General features: G+C 39.8%; 2 protein-coding genes and 1 long non-coding RNA gene across 5 annotated transcripts in view; 1 reads left to right on the top strand and 2 right to left on the bottom strand.

Annotated features, from left to right (window-relative positions):
- Positions 1-518: 518 nt before the first annotated feature.
- kbtbd11 (kelch repeat and BTB (POZ) domain containing 11) lies at positions 519-7,637 on the bottom strand. 2 transcript variants are annotated; one of them, XM_015013313.2, is made up of 2 exons: positions 5,415-7,637; positions 519-3,860 (listed from the first exon to the last, which is right to left on the bottom strand). In XM_015013313.2, the coding sequence occupies exon 2, from the start codon at positions 3,779-3,781 to the stop codon at positions 1,877-1,879; it is 1,905 nt and encodes a 634-aa protein (XP_014868799.1). In that variant the 5' UTR covers positions 3,782-3,860; positions 5,415-7,637; the 3' UTR covers positions 519-1,876. The 2 variants fall into 2 exon arrangements, with proteins under 2 accessions (XP_014868799.1, XP_014868807.1); XM_015013321.2 differs by having other exon boundaries at positions 5,411-5,564.
- A 146-nt stretch (positions 7,638-7,783) lies between these two features.
- The window catches only part of arhgef10 (Rho guanine nucleotide exchange factor 10), a 49,227-nt gene continuing 35,429 nt past the window's right edge, over positions 7,784-21,581 (bottom strand). For both annotated transcript variants that reach the window (XM_015013293.2, XM_015013301.2), the window contains 4 exons: positions 20,390-20,532; positions 17,979-18,153; positions 11,685-11,807; positions 7,784-10,048 (listed from right to left, as the gene is read on the bottom strand). In XM_015013293.2, coding sequence (XP_014868779.2) covers positions 9,543-10,048; positions 11,685-11,807; positions 17,979-18,153; positions 20,390-20,532 — 947 coding nt within the window. In that variant the 3' untranslated portion in view covers positions 7,784-9,542. The remainder of the gene's footprint in view (positions 10,049-11,684; positions 11,808-17,978; positions 18,154-20,389; positions 20,533-21,581) is intronic.
- LOC148152825 (uncharacterized) lies at positions 12,141-18,380 on the top strand. The gene is made up of 3 exons (XR_015762014.1): positions 12,141-12,314; positions 14,761-14,861; positions 18,025-18,380. It is a non-coding gene; the product is annotated as an uncharacterized LOC148152825 (long non-coding RNA).

Here is a 21,581-nt window from a genome sequence, read left to right as displayed (position 1 = left end):
TGTGAAACACAGTGGTGGAAGCACAGTGCTGTGGAGATGCTTTTCTGTAGCAGAGAAAAGAGAATATCTGCCAACTTTTATCACAGGAAACCCCCAGAAAGAGTTTGTAGTTGTAACAACATAGCAAAATATGAGTTGAAGACTTTTGCAAGACGCTGTATATTACACCTTAACAGCAAAGCCAGCAAAAGATATTGTGGAATTTGTGTTGTGAACAAGCCAAAGGCTAGCTGCAATCAATTTATTTCCTCTGTCTCCAACATATGAAAAAGTAATTAAATACTTTGTCATTTATGATGAAAACTGTAAGGTATAGGATAAGCATAGATCTGGACGTGCACACAGACCTAAAATTAACTAATTCAATGGCGTATCTTCTCTTAAGTGACACTATTTTTACAAGACGATCAAATTAATTTTGCTACCCCATGCAGTTACAGACAATATGCTGTAGATGGCTGTAGATCACTTGGCATCATTAACTTCCAAGCACTCAAAATGAAAAGAAAAACAGATCCTTTCAGACTTTCAGAATAAAATATTTTATTTGAAGCACTTTGTTTTCACTGATAGACACTATCCAAAAGCTCATTTGATAGCCCACTTCAAATGCCACAAAACAGGAAGCTATTTTCCAGTCCATCACAGTAGATCCAATCCTGCCAATTCATACAAGGAGCTCAAACAATACAGAACCCAGCTAGGAAAATAACAAAACCACATCATTTTGTTACCTTTACAATCACAAACCAATCTATTCCAGTAATATACCAGCATTAGCTTTCATTAAAAAAAAAAAAAAAAACAAAAAAAAAAAAACACTCAGTGTTATTGAAGCAGCAATGAAATACTGGAGACAACCTAAATTATGAAAGCAATTCAGAGAAGAACTTGTGCTAATGTGCACAGACAAAAGAGCATGACTTATCAGCATCAAAACACAAAGGTATTTTTGTGTAACCAGTGAAGGCAATGGATTGACTGTTCATTAGCCCTAGGATATTGGTGTACCTTTGAACCAAAAGGCCTGTACCAGCAATGAGAAAGCAGTCAGGAAAAGCCTCTACAGGGAAGAAAATATGGAGCTGAGTTTGTAAGACTCAGACTCTTTCAAAAAAGGGGCTATGGCTTTTGTAAGTCACAGAAGATTCAAGATACTCTTAGTTTTTAATTCTGTTCACCCACTCGAGTTCACTATAAGCAAAAAATATTGAGTTCTGACTGTAAAAATAAGTCACATCTATTTTACTGTGCTTTGACTACGAAATTATTCATTCATGGTGAGTTAAGTGTTTGCTTAAAATCTGTTTTTGAGAAATATATGACTTCCCTCAGTCACATTTCACCATCAAAGATCACTTTCAAGAGATCCACCTGTAATTTGTAACTCATTTGCATAGAGCCTGGTTTCACATCATTCATAAAGCACACCTTCACTGTTTTAAAACAGCTTTCTGTTGAACACTGATCATTTGTCACCTTAACATATCAGATATATATTCTATATAATGGCTATTCTAAATACAAAAGTGCACCAAACAAATGTGAACATATAAGTAATAATAATAATAATAATAATAATAATAATAATAATAATAACATTAACTTTCATCATGTCATTTTGTACAGACACAAATACTGTTGCATTTATTAAACATAAAAAAAGAACATTTCCTTTTAAGGCTTGACCTTGAAAATGCAATAAACCACCATGCAAATACACACATTCCATTGCAAGCAGGCAATGAGACACCAAGATATAAAGCTGACATTGAAGAGAGTATGGAAGGTCTTCTACTTATTGCAGTTTTCACTAAACCATGATAAATGTGATATTCTGGATCTCCCCCCCATCATGAACATGTGCACTCACATATTATGTGACTTTTTCAGGCTTTTCAGGCAAACTGAGGACAAAAGGAAAAAGGACACCCTTCGCCTCCAGAGGTGCCTTCAGTGCCTCCTCGACAAAGTAGGCGTTCTCCTCCTCCACCACAAACTGCAGAGTCTGGCTTTTGTTCACACAGTAGATGCAGTTCCCTATAACGGCACACCTGAATGGTAAATGACTGCCTGGCCTTTGCGATGCACAGTCGTGCCACATTTTCACAATAGTGTTGTACTTGAAGACGTTGATCCCCTGCTCTCGGTTCACGTCGAAGCGGTAGATGAAGCTTTTTAGTGCCACCATGTCGCTAGATTTCTTCCTGCTGTTGTTGTAGGGGCACTCCTGCCACTCATCCCTCTTTGGATCATATTTGAGCAGGCGGTAGAAAAGGGAGCCGCCCGAAACGTACAGCTCTCCGCTGCAAGTGGTGGCTTCATGGGCCACTGCGAAGGCTCCCTTGGGTAGGGGAGCAATCATCGTCCAGCGGTCCATTCGAGGGTCATATTTCTCTACTGTGAACAAACATTCCCCTCCAATGGCATACAAGCTGCCATCCATAGATACAAGCTTTAGTTGTGCACGTGCCTGATTCAAGGGTCTAATCTCAGCCCAGCGATTGGTTATTGGGTTGTAGCAAAAGACCTTATCTGAAACTTTGCCCTTGTCCCCATAGCCACTTATCCCACCTGCCACAAACAGGTAATTGTGCATGGTGCAAATACCACAGCCTTTAATGTTTACGTCTTCTGGCATCACAGTCAAAGGTCGCCAGTCATTTTCAGCTTCACTAAAACAGTAAATCATATGACTCTCCTCTGAAGACCCAACAGACAAGGGGCTCTGTGGTCGGCTGCCACAGCGGCTTGGTGGTCGGCTACCAACTCGATCAAACACGTCATTTACCTCTGCAACCATTAAGGTCTTTCTCCCCTCCATCCTCTTCTTCAAGACCAGATCCCTCTCAGACCCAGTAAGGCGTCCGTAGACTGCAGGATCTTTGAGGATCTGAAGGAAGTTGTCACTCATGAATCTATACGCAGTCTCTTTCAGTTCACTAAGTCGCTGTTTCTTGGCAATGGTCAGAATCTCATAGCAATTCTCCGGTGTGATCTGCTCAGACATGGAGTCCATGGCAGCCTGAACGGCACAGGGGATCTGCAGGATTTTAGCTCCTGTGATGACGTCAACCACGTTGTCCTTACTAACACTGATCTGGGAGGTGTAAATATAGTCAATCAGTGTAGACAGAGTCTTATAACTCATGCCCTTCACTTTCAAAATGTTCCGCGACAGACGTGCTTTGAAGTAGTCACTCTTTTCCGCAAGGACGGACTTGTGAGCACTGATAGTCTGTCCACCAACTTCAATGACTAAATCAGGTTCTTTTTTAGGCTGTGTGCCGTCAGCTTCAAGACTGCCATCACTGCAGTCTTTTGGTTTTAGAACTGACCAATCGATTTTCTGTTTGGTTTGACTCCCAGGGGAATCTACGCTAAAAGACACTTTTGCTCTTGCTCCATTGCGGACTTCATTACTTGTGCTATTTTGGTGCAGGCCAGCAATGTGATTGGACTCAGCAGAGTCAGCATGAGGAGAGTTATTTGGCTTTCCCATATCTGTAGAAAGCTGATTGACTTTAGGGATGTAGGAGCTGCTTCCTTTTGCATGATCACAGTGGTTATTCTCTATTGGTCTTCCATCGAGCAGGTACTCCTGCTCAAACACCGGAGGAGCACTGAAGTCTGGGTCATCCTGCAAGAGCCCCTGGACGAAACCTGGACATACATTCCTATTTTTGTCAGTGAGTGTGACAAGATCAGGGTTCATGGTGTGGATGATGGCATCAGCCTCCACAGTGATTGCTCCTCCTTCCTGTCTGTGGCCCTCGTTCATATCACTCAGCTCAGGCAGCGTCTTCAACGGCCATGGTGATGAATCAGACAAACTATTTAGTCTGTTCTTCTCTCTTACTCTAAAGGGAGAAAAAAAAAACAATATTAAGCCAATGGAAGGTGCTGTGAAAATGTATTTTGTATCTTAGATTTCTTTTATTTTAGTTTTATTGTCACACTGACATGTTCAGATGAAATATTTTTTAAAACCGACAAAGACAACCTGAGTAAATATAGAATGTAGTTTTCAAGTCACAATTTAATTTATTCCAGGAGCAAACGGTACCCAAACTAAGCTGGTCCTCTTTGGTAACGAACGTGGTTCATAGTTCCATTAGATACAGAAAATTGTCCATGTCCTAAAATGGAAAAGAAACCATAAACCTTCACTCTACATCTACCATGTTCGATTATAGGCATGATGTTATTTTTCTGAAATGCTGTGTTAAATTTGCAATGGGATACACAACTTCCTATTGTAATGTCTTGGGGAACACATGATGTTTTTTGACCAGCAAGATATGGGCCTTTTGTGTCAGCTGTAGTTTTCACCTAGGAAGTCTGAAATGGATGCCATTGTTGCCTAGTATTTTTCTTATTGTTAAATCAAGAACATTCAGCTTAAGTGAGACAAGTGAGCTCAGCAGTGCTTCAGATGATGCTCTGGGTTTATTCACCAAATGGATAGCTTATTGATAAATTGAGAAGGAAGTTTGGTAGACTGGCAACTTCTGGGAAAATTAATCTCCATCATGTTTTCTCCATTTGTGAATAATGGCTTCCTGGGGCTCCAAAGCCATAGAAATGGATTGGTGATGCTTTCCAGACTCATAGCTGTCAAAGACTTTGTTTTTCGTTTGTTCTTGAACTTCACTGACTGTGAGCACAACGTGTTGCTTTTTGAGATCAGTCTATGCTGTCAGACTGGCTTCATCTCAACAAAGTCTTGATTCTACACGTGTTAGAACAATCAGGATTTATTATTGCGCAAATATAGGGCCAAATTGATTTGGATGACTCCCTACTTTAAAATTTGACTTAAACGTCCTTTCTTCAAGAAGTGACTAAAGTAACGTTGTGTGATATTACAACTTGTTTAATAATTTGAAACATTTAAGTGTTAAGACATAAGAGGGGGAATGCTTTCTTTCCCTCCCACAGCGCTGCAAAGGCGTCTTCATTCTCTAAGAGGCGCCCTATATCTATAAAATAACCCCATAAATCTGAAATCTAGATTATTTTACATCAGAAATGAACTGTTACATAGCCCAACACTGAAATGCAAGCCAGACATGCGACAGTAACGATGATGAAGTGAAGCAGTTCCAAAACACGCCCAGAACATGCTGCCATAATTACTCTGTCCCTTATATATATGTGGTAATCTGGAGACAATTAGAACGCATGCGCAAATTCAGTTGACTCGGTCGTAGTATAAACCTAAATAAATATAGACGGGATACATTATTATTTTTTTTTTTTTTTACAAAAGGTTCTAATGTATTCTACTGTTAAGGCGCTGATAATACTAAGATAATGTAGATTTCATACATATGCGAGAGGAACAATAATGGATTACTGATCACGATGAATCAAGAGTATGGGTGTAAAGTCATTAAAATGAACTGACCTACCTATGATCCGTCGCTTTGAAACAGGTCGGCGCCAGCAGCGGTAGCCTCTCCACAAAGCTGAGTTACGTAAGGCGGCACGGATGAAGCAGCCACTCGGTGCTCCCCTGAATGAGTTTACTTTCACAGTCGGGTTATCCCTTCCGTTCAGGATTTATCTAGATCTCCCCGTCTACTCATAGAACTGGTGCATTTCCCCAGATCCCAGACTCAGCCGGGGCTCCGTAGTAAAGGGGGAAAAAAAAAAAACAGGCGAAACGATTAAAGACCAGCTCCAGGTCGCACCTCCTCCTCATCAACATCGCCGTGTCATTTCTTCCACAAGCTCGGAGCCGCTGCGCACATCAAGCGTCCTGATTTTTTCTTCCCCCCCCCCAGTCTCCTCCTGAAAACGATAGTTTTCTCTCACACGCCTTCAGGTTGGACAGTGGGTTTTGTTATCTTTTTCAAAGAGTTGACAGGAATGAGGTGGCGATTATTGATCTTAACTCCGCCCTCTTCAGACGGTATTAACCCCACAGTCAACAGGGCGAAGCTCTCCTTCTGCGGTGCGCACTGTGGAGGCGTCCAAGAGATGCGACATTCCATTACGCATCTAATCTGTCATGGACACCATAGTAACTGAGGGAAATTATGGGTTACTGTTGTATCTACTTTTTTTTTTTTTTTTTTTTTAGAATATTAAACCCAATTTATTTCAACTCAAAAAGTGAGACTTATTTTATAAGTTTGTTACACATTAATATATTTCAAGTGTTAAGTTGGTTAATTTAAATTAAGATTGTTTGTAGAAAATGAAGAATAAGTTTAATAGAATTTTTCTTTTTGCAGACATATCATGGTCTACACAAAGCCATGCCAGTGATTGATGACTTTATACAGTTTACCAGCAGAGTGTGACTAAGCAGGGTAAGGCAAGATACCTCATTGCTAAAGAACTTGGCCATTCACAGAGCCCCTATTCAAGAATACTCATGGAAAGTTGAGTGGAAGGACTAAGTGTAAGATATGCACAGGCAACAGGGAGTGGAGAGGCACAGAGTCTGAGTTGCAGTGTTAAGCTTCCAAGGTTGGACATTTATGGGAGAATGCATCATGTCCTCTGCTGGTGTTGTGTTAGAAGTCTGAACCTATTGTCAAGAGGATGTTGAGTGATAGCAGCGCTAGTAATGCAGTTGAGTTGCAGCCAGCTATTAAAGCAACCTGGGTTTCTTTCACACCTCAGCAGAGCTACATGTTGCATCAATCCACTAATGCAAAAAATCCCTGAATTAGTATTACTGTAAGTGAATACACTCTATATAGTTCATAGACATATTTCCAGTTGGGTGGCACTTATGGACTAGAAATCCTCTCATTTTGATAATTTAATATTCTAAATTTTCAAGAAACTGAACTTTGGAAATTATCATGAAGCTTTCAGCTCCAGGCAACACAAACCCTACTTCTATTAACAGTTACAATATTAATAGTTTTGTGGAAAAATATTTGCTTCAGCACAAATTATTGAGGATAAACATCTCAAGACAGCAGGAGCTTCAAAAATAAAGGCATCCAGAGTCCATAATAAGACACAATCCATGAAAACGCCTAACAACTGGCCTTCAGATATAAAAATAGAGGAGCCCCCGAGAAAGCATCACACAACTATTAGGCGTGCGAGGTAAGAGGGCATGAAGAAAATGAGCCTTAATGTCAGAAGCTGAGAACAAAGGCTTGCTGAGCGCTGATACGGGCACACAGACTTTCGTCATGGAAACCTCAGTGTTGGAAGGAAAAACAAAAAAAGCCTTCCAGTCTCTGAAACGCCAGGCAAACTAATAACCGGGTTAGTCTTTTGGTTCACTGAGAATGAATTAGCTCAGTGTTTTCTTACGTTCACGTCCAACCTACAAAACTATGACATGCCCCGGCAGTTTGTGTTGGTTTGGGCTGCAGTGTGGGACCGATTCCAGCTTGAAATTGTATTTTTGGTCAAAGCAGATCATTTAAGGAAACATGGCTGTTGTGCAACCTTGGATGTGGGCGTTGAGAGAAAGGAAGCCTTGACCTGCTTCTGTTGCGGAGCAGGAGAAATCCCGGAAGAGCCATATCAGGCCCAGTTCCTGCGGCCCCCTCAGGCACATTGCTAGTCTTGGCATGTACTGATTGCTGCACACAAGCACGGTAGAGTGCAAGGCTGGAGTGAGTGAAGAAGAAAAGCAATACTGACCCTCTGTGTAGGTCTTTGTTTATCTGAATTCAACCAGCTTGCCAACTCTCCTCACGTTTTAACACAGGAATGAATGTAAACAAAATGTATTATCACAAAGTGTAAAGGGGGAATATTCTCAAAGCTGTTGTTTAAAGACGACTTTACACAAGTACCAAAATCTACTTAATAAAACACTGTTTATAGAATTGTTAATATACATAGGTACATATACAAGTGTTTTCAAAGTATAAATCATTTTTTAAATATATGGGAAACAAACATGCATTAAGGCAGGAAAAAAAAAAAAAAGAGAAACCTTCTTGGTGATAACATCTCCTCTGTGAAAAGAATCCTGGCCCGCCAGGGATGCTCAGATGCCTTCTTATAAAAATTCAGCCATCAGAACTTTGCTTATTTGTATAAATCCCTTTACAGAGAAGTCAAAGTTCTCTCAGCTCATACACGTAATCCTGATTCATTACACTTCAGATTTACAACTCTGATCCTGATGGGTGATCTAATCCGTGCTGAGGCCGTTTCAAAGCTCCATTCTTACCTTGCACGCCCTCCAAGCCCCAGTCATTACTTAACCCTTGCCTTTCAACACTGATTTAAATACTGCAGTCTAGCACACACACCCGAGAAAATTAACATGATTTAGCCACATCACAGATAAACAATAAACACCATATAAAATTAGAGCCTTTTCAGTTTTTTTCCAAGATAATTTCCGTTTTTTTTTTTTTTTAAACAGTGCAGTGCCTTGCAGAAGTATTGTACTTATTCCACATTTTGTCTCATTACAGCCACTAACTTCATCGTCTTTTACTCAAACTGTTCAGTCCATCATTCAAAGATGGAAATGAGTGTGGCAAAGCAGCAAATTTAGCAGGACGTCGCCTTCAACGAAAATCGCCTCTGGAGGAGGTGCAGCAATCCACAACTCAATTAAATAATCTATTGATAGAAATGTTAGTAGCGAACTTCACAAATTTATCCTTTCTGGAAAAGCGACAAGACGCTAGGAAACCATCGTTGCAGGAAAACCATAAAAAGAATCCTCTGCAGTTTGCAACAATCCATAAGGCAAGCAATAAAACCTAACCTTCTGTCCCACAAAAGAATATGTGGAGACAAAAACTGACTCCGTGCATCAGACTAAATACAAAGAGAGCAAAATACTTAAGAGTGGCGCAGAGGTTCACCTTCCAGCAGGACAATGAACCTAAACATGCAGTCAGAGCTATAATGAAATGTCTCAGATTGATTAGGACATAGAATGACATAATCAAAGGCAGGACCAAAACAATTTCCCAATCTGTGTCAAGACTTGGAAATTGCTAGTCACATATCTGTTCTTTTCAATCAGACAGAGCCTGAACTTCTTTGCAAATAAAAACTGATAAGTTTCAGACTCTAATGGTTAAAAACTGGCAGATGCGAACCACAAAAGACTTGCAGCTGTAACTGAAGTGAATGTCATTAATGAAAGATGTTGGAACCCTGTACTCTGTGTTGGGTCTATCGCCAAATAGTCCAATTAAATACATTGAAGTGTGTGGCTGTTAAGTGGCAACATGTGAAAAAAGTTTCACGGGTATACATACTGTTGCAAGGCACAGTAGGTTTTTTTGACCCATTTGTAGGAGTTGTTTGCATAAACATTAAACGTGATTAAGTGATTTGACTAATAACCCATTTACAAGGCTGGGATATCTTGGTAATATAGCAGAAGGCAAACATTTTGGTATAAAACTGGCCATTTAGTTACTGTGATTGATCCAAAATACTTGGTGAAATGTTAGCAGACCGCCATTGGAGGACCGTATGCTGATCATTTGGTTCAACATGAAAAAAGCAAAAACATGAAAAGAAAATACGAGAAAGATTTTGTGAACTTTTCAGGTATTTAGACTAACACCTTTGGAGTTTTGGTGTCACATGTTCAGTAATGGGATTTGCCAGATCATGATGGTGGAGGTGTTGTCCTCATGGCGAGACTGTTTGGTCTTTTTGTTGACTCTGCGGTGGCCCAGGCCTCCAGACACAACTAGCAAAGAGCTGACATCCATCTTGCTGGAGCGGCGCCCCCTTTGGTGATGGGCAGGGTCGTGAAGCAAGTCGTACAACGCCCCGTCCTCTGGGCCATGCTCCAGGGAACCTTGGGAGGGAGCTAAGGAACCACAGGAAGAAGAGGACAGAGAGTCCTGAAGAGCCATGGTGGTGCAGCCTGCCTCTCCCAGCCACACACCCCGTCCCTGAGGAGGACTGGAGGCTGTGTCTGACACGGGCTGGGCGCTGTCTGCGTCCACAGACTCTATCTGTTGGAGTGAGGAGGAAGGAGTGGAAGATGGCAGGCTAGACGACCAGTTGCGCACCGCCGTAGCCATGGTGAGGAACTTGACGGGCCCATTGTGTGCATGTAATGACACCATTCCTCGTCCTAAAGAATAAAAGAAAAAAAAAAAAACATTGTGGTCTACTAACAGGCTTTGTGTTCAAGTATTTACATATATGAAACACAATATATAGTGTGCAAACAACAGTTGATGAGAAAAAAAGCCTACCAAAACAAATCGTACTGGTTTAAACTTCACCAGTATCCTTGTTGTACTCTACTTTCTACAATGCTGTTGAGCAGGAAAGAATACCAAGAGACAATGCAGGGTATAAAACTTAGTCTTGGTGGTGTGAGACCTCGGGGTTGAACCGTGTGCCACAATTTTCAGTGCCAGTTCCAGGTCATTTGTGGCAACCCTCCCCCATTTGAGGATTCAGGAGATTACAGCTACAAAGCTGATTTTCTACTATGGGGGGAATTTCAGTGTGAATGTCAAAAAGTTGCGCAGCCATGATGCTGTTGCTGAAAACTGTGATTCTGTGTATTATTTTTAACCCAGATTGTTCTGCCTTTATTGTTTCTTTACCACATCCCATCACCCTGTGAGATCTATTTGGCCAGATAGGTTGAGTCTGCCAATAATATTTCCAAAGTAGTCTTTTGTGATTGTGTTATTACACACCAATATTGCAATAATGATCCGCTATGCTGTGCAACTCTATTGCAAACAAACCTGGTGAATAATGTAGAAAATGGCGAGCAGGACTGAACTTAACTGTCCCGCTTGCTCTGGGTAGAGTTTTTAAAGTGTAGCATCGGTACTTAAAAGTATCTCAAGAGTGTATAAGTTTTTGCAACCTACATGTACTTTTTCAATCCACCAGTTTTATTGTTTCAAAAGCTAAACAACAATACAGAGGAAGATTAAAAAGTTGTTCTTTAAATCTGCCTAGAACATCTTCTAAGCTGGATCTAATCAAACTGCAGACATAAAGTGCAGCTGAAACTTTTAAAAAATGGTCAATTTCATATAAAGATATTTCAAACCATCCTTTATGAAAGTGTCACAGATGAAAAAGTAGCATTCATAATATACTATAACATTTATAGAGGCATCTGGGTAGAAAGACCTAGAGAACATCCATCCACTCATCCATCACCAGAGCAACCGACACGCCTGCTAAATCTTGAGATGTTTAAAATCCCCCATTTCAAACACCATTGGGACAGTCTTTAGTTCAGACTTTGTAGACCTGGTTACCCAAGATGCCACTCTTTGCTGTAGTTCTCCAATAGGAAACTCTCCAGATTGGCTTCAACTTCCTGCATATTGTGTGCATGACAAGACAAACAGATTTTCATCCAACCTTCTGGTCAGTGGGGACTAGACTGAAGTTGGTCTTTGTGTGTTGTTGTATTTAAGCACCAGGGAAACAACAAGAGATGGATTACTAATTTGAAGTTTTAAGACTCAGAATCACGAGCTTCTTTTATAGAACAAATGTCGCTCAAAGTGTTATACTTTGTTACACTTGACAGTTACATTTATTCATGTATAAAATGGTCGGCTCTAAATTATAACTTCATTCTATATTACTTTCTGAAATCTTTGTATCATCCTCCTTGTCCATTTCCAGGATGACGTGAGTGAACGTAAATTAAAACCCACATTTTGCACTCATTTTTTGCAGCCCTGCTTCTATTTTAAGAAACACAACGCACTTTAGTTGTATGTTACCTGTCACTTTGGGGATCCCTTGTAGTCTGGGGACAGAAAGCGCCACAGTCACTCCCAAGTTGGTTCCTGCTAGTAGCAAACCATGGCAAACCAGCAGGCTGCTCACAGAGACTCTCTGGTTTCCTGCAGAAAAAACACAAAACAGTTTATTCTTACATCAATTAAAGTGTTTCTATAGTAAATTCAATGATATTTGCATAAAAGAAGCAAGGCCTTGGCGAACACATCCTCCCACACACAGTGTCTCCTGGAAAAATCAGAAAAACTGCACAATTAATGGTTCACTTCACCAGAAAAGAGGGACAGGCTTTGTTTTACAATGCGGCAGCATTTTCTGCAGCCATGATGTTCAAAGCTTGCGTGTCTCCAGGGCAACGTGAAGAGGAGTGTGGATAAAAGCAGCCCTTTTCAAGCGCCTGAACAAAGAAAAATGCAGCATTATGGCCAGCTCTGAGTCAAGCAAACAAACACAAAACGTGTTATGTAACAAGCTGAGTGAAGCGTAATGCTGTAATTAAGGAAGAAGCTCTGCCTCTATTCAGAAAACTTATGGCTATTACAGCAGGACAAGCCGACGTGACCTTTTTCTTTCTCTCCTCTTCAGAAAAACCACTGAAGCCTGGTCGGACGGTAAGAGCTGCGATTGTTAAGCTAATGACACCTTTCAGCTAGAGGGCCGTAAAATCAGCAGTTCTGTGATGATGATGGCAGTTCTTTTCAAACACGTGCCACTCTGGCCATTCGAGGTATAAAATCTATCACGGAAGCTTTCTCACGCTACAAATGTTGCATTAATAGCTGAATATTTTTATCATACTTGTGTGGCTGCAAAAAAATGCCTTACATTTTGCTAAAACAGTCTTTTCAGTGTCTCCTTCGTGGGAGGTGAGACTGCCATGAGTCATTACTGCTGTAACAGCTTGACTTGAATTTCCTCCCTCAAAGTAATCCTCTTGGGCTTTTGGAAAAATTACTGCCTGTCTATGTGCCCGACCCCACCCCCCCTGTCCCCACCCCCGCTTCTCTAGAGCTGACCCCATCCATGGGGCACACACGCCAGGCTGCCATACTTCTTAAATTCCTGCCAGATAGGCAGGCTGGTAGAGTTTAACACTAACATCTTGCCCACATGTGCTTCTAATGAGGGATCAGAGTCGGGAGAAACACAGACTCCTGGTCAGAGGCCTTGCTCAACTTCCTCCTTTCATAATATTTGGAGTTCCCCACCCAGAGGGTGAACTAAAATAAACCCTATGAGAGCATCAACACGGGCCGGCTCGGGACCCGATCCTGCAGGAGAGAACCTCTTTGATCCGCACTAAGACCTGACAATCAGCAGCAGGAGGGAGGAGTAGATTTCAAAAATTACAAAAACACGCTCCATCAGCCAGTCAGTCAGTCCAGAAATACCTCGGATCAGCACATTGTGAGTAATTGCCCGTTGCTGGACCTGTGACCCAAAACCTTTTCTGACACATGCACACAAAAACTTTTGGGTTACGTTGTTTACCCAAAATAATCAGTTTATGCTGCTGGAACAACAATTTTAGTAGTTTAAGCCAGATTGAGTCAAAAAAAAATTATCACTGAGTTTGTTGGGTTGTCAGCTGTTTTATATTAGTGCCCAATTGGCCCCTACACCAACAGATACTATGGTTTAATAATACACCAGTTGCCATTTTGTCTATTTCTACTTTTATTATCTGATAAACTATATACATGCATCCAGCATATGGTATATAGCATAGCATATTTAGTTTAGTTCACACAAAAACATTGCTGTAAAACGATTGCGGTATCAAATTTAAACTTGAGGGTGAATTTAAGTAGAAAATCAGAGGAACTTCAATGTTATCGATTTATTTTTTGCAAGAAACATGTTAAATTGGTACAGCTGGAATCACAAGTGACCATGTTGTAAGTGCATTTACAGGTCTAATTAAATTATAGGTGAGTTTTTTTTTTTTTATCCAGCACTGTCCCACCCAACCTGTCCTTTAACCTCAGGATCAGCGAACAATATTTTCATCAATATGTGTTACATGTGGCTTAAGATGCTTGCAATATTAGTGGTACAAAAACAAAGAAACATATGGATGAGTTATTTACCAGCCCCCTGATATTTGTCTCCCATTAGAACATGCATGGCTGCATATTTAGGTCACACAGCACAAGACAATGGCAGACCCTCACCACTGCAGCCAGTCAGCTGTCTTCTTCGAGACATCATCACAGAGCAATCTGCTGCAACGGTGGACTATCATCTGCAGTTTGTTGAGCTCTCTTTAAAAGTATTACTCCTAACTTGACTGTAATTAGTACACCTTTTCCTTCTTCCGTAATGGCATGCTTGTCTTGATGCAAATTGCTTGTCCTGGTTTATTTAAAGTGTTCAATGGCACCACCAAGTGATTGCTGTTACAGCTTATTAGCCATCTGTGGGAATGCTGCCTGGATAAGGAACCTCTGTCTGTTCAGGAGTGACTGGTAGAACTGCTCTGACGTGCATGAACATGAGCAGGAGGACTCCACCGCAAAGCTCCTCCTTGATTCAACACTGCACCATTGATAAAAGCAGTCACACTGAGGGCAACACCCCATGCCTTTCCACCTTTTGTAGAAATAATATTGCTGAATCAGCAGTGGTCTTGGGGGTGCTGAGAAGCCATAATCACATTAAGACTTCTTACAAACTGAAGAATTATACCTCAGTGTAATGTAATGCTTCACTATCTTCTTTATAAACGGATGATGTTATTCCGCCTCTGTGAATAAACACCGACGTGGTGCAGGATTGCAGAGGAGTCAGCCATCTCTCTTTCCTTCTAACACACAGATTGCAGTCAAACCATGCAGTCCAGTTTGGCTCGAAGTTCCAGTTACATCAGAGGCAGCACAATTTTTTGGTCTCGCTCTGTTCCTCAGCAGCCAGCAGTGTAATGAGTAGCAGGAAATGACAAAAAGCCAGACAAGAGTCTACAGTACTTTTTTTTGCTAAGATATCCCAAATTATTGCAGCTCAAACTTGCTTTAGACTTCCATATAGACTAACTGTCTCAAATTCCTTTATTATCAGAGGAAATGGAACTGCCCAGGAGATGAAGGCTTTCATGTGTGTCAGCTTGTCCCAGAAGCAACTTCCTGTGGCTGCATGGATACCATTAACCAATAAAGACGGTGAGCTCCCTCAACCAATCGCTATTATCACCCACATCTCTCAAAGAGCACTTCCACTTATTACTCTAAGTGGATATTATATGGAGGCTGAAACACAGTACAAACTCAAGGCAGCATGTCAGCTTCTAGCCACAAGGATCATCCTCAGAGATGGTGTCTATTATCATGATCCCACAAAGAATAATTTGCTGACATGGATACAGAAATAATCGATGCATCTCCGGTGAAGATGGACAGAAAAACAAGAAATGGCTAAAAGCAGCTACAACTGTGATGCACCCACAGCACCAGCAATGCTCTTCGGGTCAGTGTTTTTGGGTCATGCTGATACAAAGCAGCAGATTACAAGATCCGGCGCAGCAGGTCACTGATGTTTTCAGACACAACACAAGTGATGTAAACCTAATGTTTCAGTTTAAGCTTGGAAACTGTCCTGAATACATAATCATTTATTATAATGAAACTATTAATAGAGACGTTCAGATATAACGGTGGTGCTGAGAGACATATCGAGATATGTAAAAACTGTTTGGGTCGAACTCTCATTCTTTTTTTGGCAGAAACACCATGCTACTTCCAAAGTCAATGTAACTTGGGTGTTCTTCTACAAAGGCCATAAAATAAATATTTGCTCTCCACAATAAAACCCATCTGGATTCAAATCTTCTATGAGCCATGGCTCATTTGTTCAGACAGCACAGCTTGTTAATGACAGGTTTACAGCTGCACCGCCTTACTCAACCACTGACTAAGAGTTGAGCCTTTATCACAGAATGTTTTAAAGCAAAGGAAACTGCTCTACAAAGAGTACAAACAAAACAATGTTCCCAGAGTTCTCGCTTTTACTAGTATTGCTTTAAACTTTATGCATTTGTCAACCTGTCAAAGGTAATAAAAACCATAGAAACTTTTATATTTGGGTTTTGAGTCTCTCAATTAATTCCAAAGTAGGCTCTTACAAGCCCGACGTCTTCACAGCTTTATATTTTGTTCATCCAGTCACTTTTTTTGTTTTATCAGGTTACTTTTAGACAGTTTTAAGATAGCAGAATCTATCTTCTTCATCCTGAAAGATAAAGCCTACCACTGACATTAGAAAATTGGAGAGAAGTGTAAAAATAAATAAATAAATAAACTAAAAAAAAAAAAGAAGCTGTTTTGATGCGAGTCTATGCCGTCAGTTGATACCTGGGTGATGATTTGGGGAACTCCATCAAAATGTGAGAACAAAGTCTCCATCACTGAGTTGGAATCCAGGGACATATTTCAATGTTATTAGATGAAGACGAAGAAGGTGAAACAACTATCCTTTCCTTTCCAATTTTAGACTGTGTTTCACCTTTGTTAAGCATATAAATTACTGAGTAACAGCAGAAATCAAAGAGGGCAGTACACACAGCTGGATTAAATCTTGAAATCCTATAAAAGACTTTAGACAGAGCAATATATTCTTTCCCAATTTCCAGACCACACGGTGAAGTGAAAACTGGTGATATTGGCAAACAATCCTCTGATATCAGTATAAATCAATCCAATAAAAAAACATGAGTAAAAAACATGTTAACTTTATCTTTTTCTGCAAAGGAGAAATTTATGCCACAAGTTTAGACAGGTGAATATAAATATTTTTGCGATTGTGGTTAGGCCTGTCACGATAACAAATTTTGCTGGACAATTAATTGTCTAAAAAATTATTGCGATAAACGATAATATTGTTTCAAGACCTTTTGACACTGATTTAATGGAAATGACTAATAATGCATGCGATTTCCTGCCATAGATACACTTTATTTTCAAAAGAACACATAACACTGGAACTGATAAACAAAACCAAAAACAAAAATAAAATGGATTCTCAGTCTCCATTAACAAAAAAACGTACTTGAATAAAAACTAAAAAACATAAAGCCAAAGTGGAAATAAATACTGCATTCAACCAAAAGAGTGCAGATTATGAAGTCTGTATACTATATTGCCCTTCAGTAATCACTACATTTAAATAAAGAAAATGGGCACATCCGACCACCTAATCCAATAGTTCATACTACACGATTTTTTGCCCCTATTTTCTCCTTATGATAATCTTAGATCGTTGGCTGATCTAAGATTGTCGCTGGTGATTTCGTAACCAATCATCATGCAGTGGGTTACGTTAGATCGTCGTGGCTGCTCCGATCTAAATCAGGGGTTTTTTCCAACTGGGAGCTTTAGGGAGCCTGTTGAATGTGACAGGTTGCCAATCAGAATGCGGAGATTCTCCTCGTGCTTTCTGAGGGGAAATTACGGAGGGGAATCCCAAACAGCTGACAGGCGCAACCTGAAATCCAGCGGACATCGGAGATGATGTGTGGAAACAACATTAATGTTCAACATTTCGTGCAAATAATATAGAAATGACAAGGAGAGGAGTTGGAGCCAAATTGTTACTGCAGTTGATAAACTCGGTAACTTTTCAGCTGTTCTTCGTTAACGTGACATAAATAGGTTATAATGTCAGAACTTTACGCTGACTCTAGCCACATGCATCACAGGTAGATTCTAGTAAAGCATTGATTAATGCCTGATTTTAAAATTAGTTAATTGGACTTGTAGCCATTATTTTGTGCCCATGTGGCTGGACACCACATGGCATAACAAACCCGATTGAACCGTTATACCTAGGATTTCTGTCGGCTAATTTGTGGTTCCTCAGGTTTTGAAAATGGGCAGACAGTGTTTGATCTCTACATGGAAACAAGAAATCTTTAAAACTTTGATTTGGAAATTCAAAAATTATACATTTGCTACAACTTAAAGCTAAATATTCCAGGGCCTCATTTAGTCTTTTTAAACAAGGCATTGCAAATTAGCTCGATTTTCAATAGGATTTAACTCGTGTATTAATCTCCATTTTACCAGCTTCACTGTCCACGCTGATGAAAAGCACAGCATCATGTAACCACACCCAAGTTTTAAATCACTCTGGTTTGTTCAGGGTGAAATTCTGTGTGCCGTTTCAGGAATATATAGTGTTTTGAAAAAGAGGCGTAACGTTTATCAAGAAACAAAACATATACTTAATTTCTTTAATTCTATGTTTTAGAAAAATCTTCATTTAGGTCTACACCACAGCCTTACCAGGCAGGATATTGTTGACGGTTGTGGCGATGTTTATGTCCTGCAGGTGTTCCAAGGTCTCAGTGTGGAAGAGGCGTACAGTTGAACCAGAGCTGAACGCGATCCAAATGCCCACTCCGGCCACCACCATGTGAGACACCACCATGCCCTCCTCCTGGTGGGCCTCCAGCTGCCTCTGGATGATGGAGACAGACAAAGATTCACAAGTTAAGACTGATGAATAATCTCTTCTTTTCATGACTTTGAAATTGAATTAAACCAAAAAGGATTGTTGGTGCCTTGTCTTATGTTATGGATTGCTGCTTTGCAGTCAGACTGAATTGGATTGGACACGTAGCTATTTACACCAACAGGGAAGCTGCTTAAATTCCTATTCATTAAAAGAGGCCAGTGGCACAAATACTACAATCTCTGCTGACAATTATTTGCACAATTCTCCTTAACCAGTAGAAAAGCACTTTCACTTTCCTGTCACCTTTCATAAGGTTGGTCCTCTCTTATACTAGTGGAACTTCTCAGGCTATGACGGTCATACATCCGAAAGTAGAAGAAAACTGGGCTGCTTCCCTTTTCTTAAAGACATCTCATTTCTTACCCCAAATACTTCACTTTTCTAAACATGTCCGAAAGTAGTAGGTTTACACGTTGCATTTAGAGCAATGGAGCCACTAAGGACACTAATGGGGCCATTAAGGACATTTATAGTCAGTGACCAAACCCTCCTTTCAATTCACACCGTTTGGCTCTCTGGCGCTCGACAATCCAAACATGTCTCTACTGTTGCCATGGGAATGGTTTTGGTCACATGGCCCAAGGTGTGAATAGTTGTAAAAATGCCTGAAGAGATAAGGCCAGGCTTCACTTTATATGTTTGAACAAAGAAAGTTGTGGCCGTTAGTTTTTCATGTTTCACACAGATGGCTTCTTTTAGCCCACTCTTTCCTGTCCAACATGTGTGCATTAGTAAATTCAAACAAGAGTCCCAATTGTCCTTGGGATATAAATGAACTGCTGAGTCTTGACCCAGTGACTTTGCTCTTCTGTGCTGGGCCATTCTTTTGTGTGGCTGCTGTTCAGTTTCTCTATTATAGAGGTCTGAACATTCCTCGCTGCACTGGACTATGCATACTACACCGACGAGCATCTGACTGGGGTGTTTCAGCTTTGAGGTGAACCAGTTTCTGTTCGGGTGCCGCTAAATTTAAAATACGCCAGGGAATTTCCTCAGTTTCTTGGATACTCAGGTCACATATGGAAAGACTGTGCTCTTTCCATATGTGCATTTTAGCAGGGTGCTAATAAATGTGAAGGGCCCTGTATGTGTGGGGTGTTTGAAGAGCATTAATTTATATTGTTAAATTCTTGCACATTCTTGTTGAATGTGCATGATGAACACAATGCAACCCTCTGAGACCTTGCTTAGACTAGATCCACCATGGCAATGTCAGCGGCTTTTACGTCTGCACACGTATTTGCTTCAGAGTCAAATCAAAATAAAAACTCAGTTTCCAGATATATAAAACATTTGGACAGACCAGGTGGTGGATTTATTTCATCACATTTTCAGTACCGTCTTTTTTTTTAATCCACAAAGCTAGACACAAACAACTTCAGATAATATTGAACATTTTTGATTTTCTGTGTAGAGACCTGTAGTAGCTGTTAGCATGACTACATATTGCATAATCTCAAATGCTGCTCAACGCGTGGGTGGATTCAATCTTGGAAATAAAGGATCTATGTGGAAGAATAAAAAAAAAATTCAAAAACTGATCGTAGAAAATCTGGATGACCTACATTTTATCTTTCCAACACGAGTTTCATGTGTTTCCAGAATGAAATGGAGACTTTTTTTTTTTGTCTCTGCCGCTTCGTCCTCCTTTCTGTCTGACTTTTAATTAATACTCTGAACTAACTGTAAGTCCTATGTGAAAAAAAGAGAGCTAACAAGCAGGTGGTCCGACATAATAAGCTTAATGAGGCTAAACCCATTATAAGCGAGCGCATGTCACAAGATTGTTACTATTCCTGGACCCACAGCAGGTGCTCCCATTACACAAACCCATCCGGGACAAACACGAAATGGTATATTCCAAGACTTTCAGAGGAAAATTGGAGAAGGAAAAAAAGGGCTGCTTAACGTGCATATTTCCTCCTTCTGGAATTTATGATCTTATTTACTTTCCTTATCTTATCTCCTAAGAGAGACTCAGACTTCTTATATTCATAAAAGAGATATGGAAATGATTTTTGCTCCAGTTTGATTGCCGTTTGATTTACTTAAGAGAGATGGGAGAGATGGACAGATAAGCAGATATCTCAAACCCAATTTATCTTTCAAATCACCAAGTCTATGAAGAGAAGATTGTTTGTTAAAACAACCCACACGGGATTCTGGTCGGCTCACGTACCTCCACACAGTGTGTGTGTGTGCTGATGATGAAAACTTGTCCACCTGAGGAGGCCCACAGGTGATCCTCCACAGCCAGCACGGCCTTAACTGGAAGGACTCCAAGCTTCAGTAACTTGGGCTTCTCACAGCTCCAAGAACCGTCTGGGAAAGCACACACGACATAGTTTATTCAGAGCATTATGGATTTATTCAACATATGTGAAAAGTATAAAAACTAAGAAAAGTAATAACAAAAAAACCCATCTTTTTAAATTTTAAAAATCCTTTTCCTAGACAAATTTCTTGATTTTTCCTGCAGTCTACAGAGAATCAACTGAGTTTTATAACCTAAACGTTCCACATGCCATGAAACAACTTAAGTCAGCCATTGAGTGCCAAAATGCCAAAGTTCAAGTTACAAAATGATACTTATCATGTATGTGATCAGATAAAGATATCTAGAAATACATGTGATAGATGAATACAATCAAGTACTTGTAAATTATTAATTAGTTTATCACATCATAGTGTAAGTTCACATTTATTTAATAATACGAGTATAATAATTATGTAAATATTTGATTTTATTTCACAGTCCTGTGTTGCAACAAGTCGTGAATTTATTCTGTCAACCTTAAACACAGCTATGGAGTAGGTGACTTGTCAGAATTTGACTTGTTACATTTTAGCCTATCAGATGTTAGATTCTGTTTGAATAATCATAATTGACTGTAGCACAGGAAATATGAGAAAATAAATTTTACACAACAATTTAAATTTTTAAAAGATGATTTGGACATTTCATTGTTTATCATATCACCAATCCTTTCATATAAATATATATAAAAAAACAATTAAAAGTCATCAATCAATTCTATTTAGTTGATTATAAATCCTAATAATAAAAAATATTATTTGCAATTGTTCCACTTTTGGATATCAATAACTGGCCAATGCACCATTTTTTTTTTACCCTGACCAAGATCAGCCCCATTCATATTTTCATCTATTATACTTTAAAATCTTGAATGATTTACACTACAGTAATTATCAACTATATAAATCACAATTTAGGATATGCAATCCCTTTATTTTGTTTGTAAAATTCCAACAAACTTGGCATCTTGTTTGGCATCTAAACCAGATCTAGTTTTGGAACTATATGTCGAGTTAAAAAAACATGAGGCAAAAATAAGAAGTGAAATGTAATA

The sequence above is a fragment of the Poecilia mexicana genome, unplaced genomic scaffold (assembly GCF_051168715.1).
Source record: "Poecilia mexicana isolate PSO_F unplaced genomic scaffold, ASM5116871v1 scaffold_22, whole genome shotgun sequence".
Classification (NCBI taxonomy): Eukaryota; Metazoa; Chordata; class Actinopteri; order Cyprinodontiformes; family Poeciliidae; genus Poecilia; species Poecilia mexicana.
This window is presented reverse-complemented; position numbering and strand designations above follow the sequence as displayed.

What these genes read in the sequence shown, in the direction of transcription:
- kbtbd11 (XM_015013313.2), bottom strand. Translation starts at nt 3,781, where the DNA reads ATGAACGAGGGCCACAGACAGGAAGGAGGAGCAATCACTGTGGAGGCT.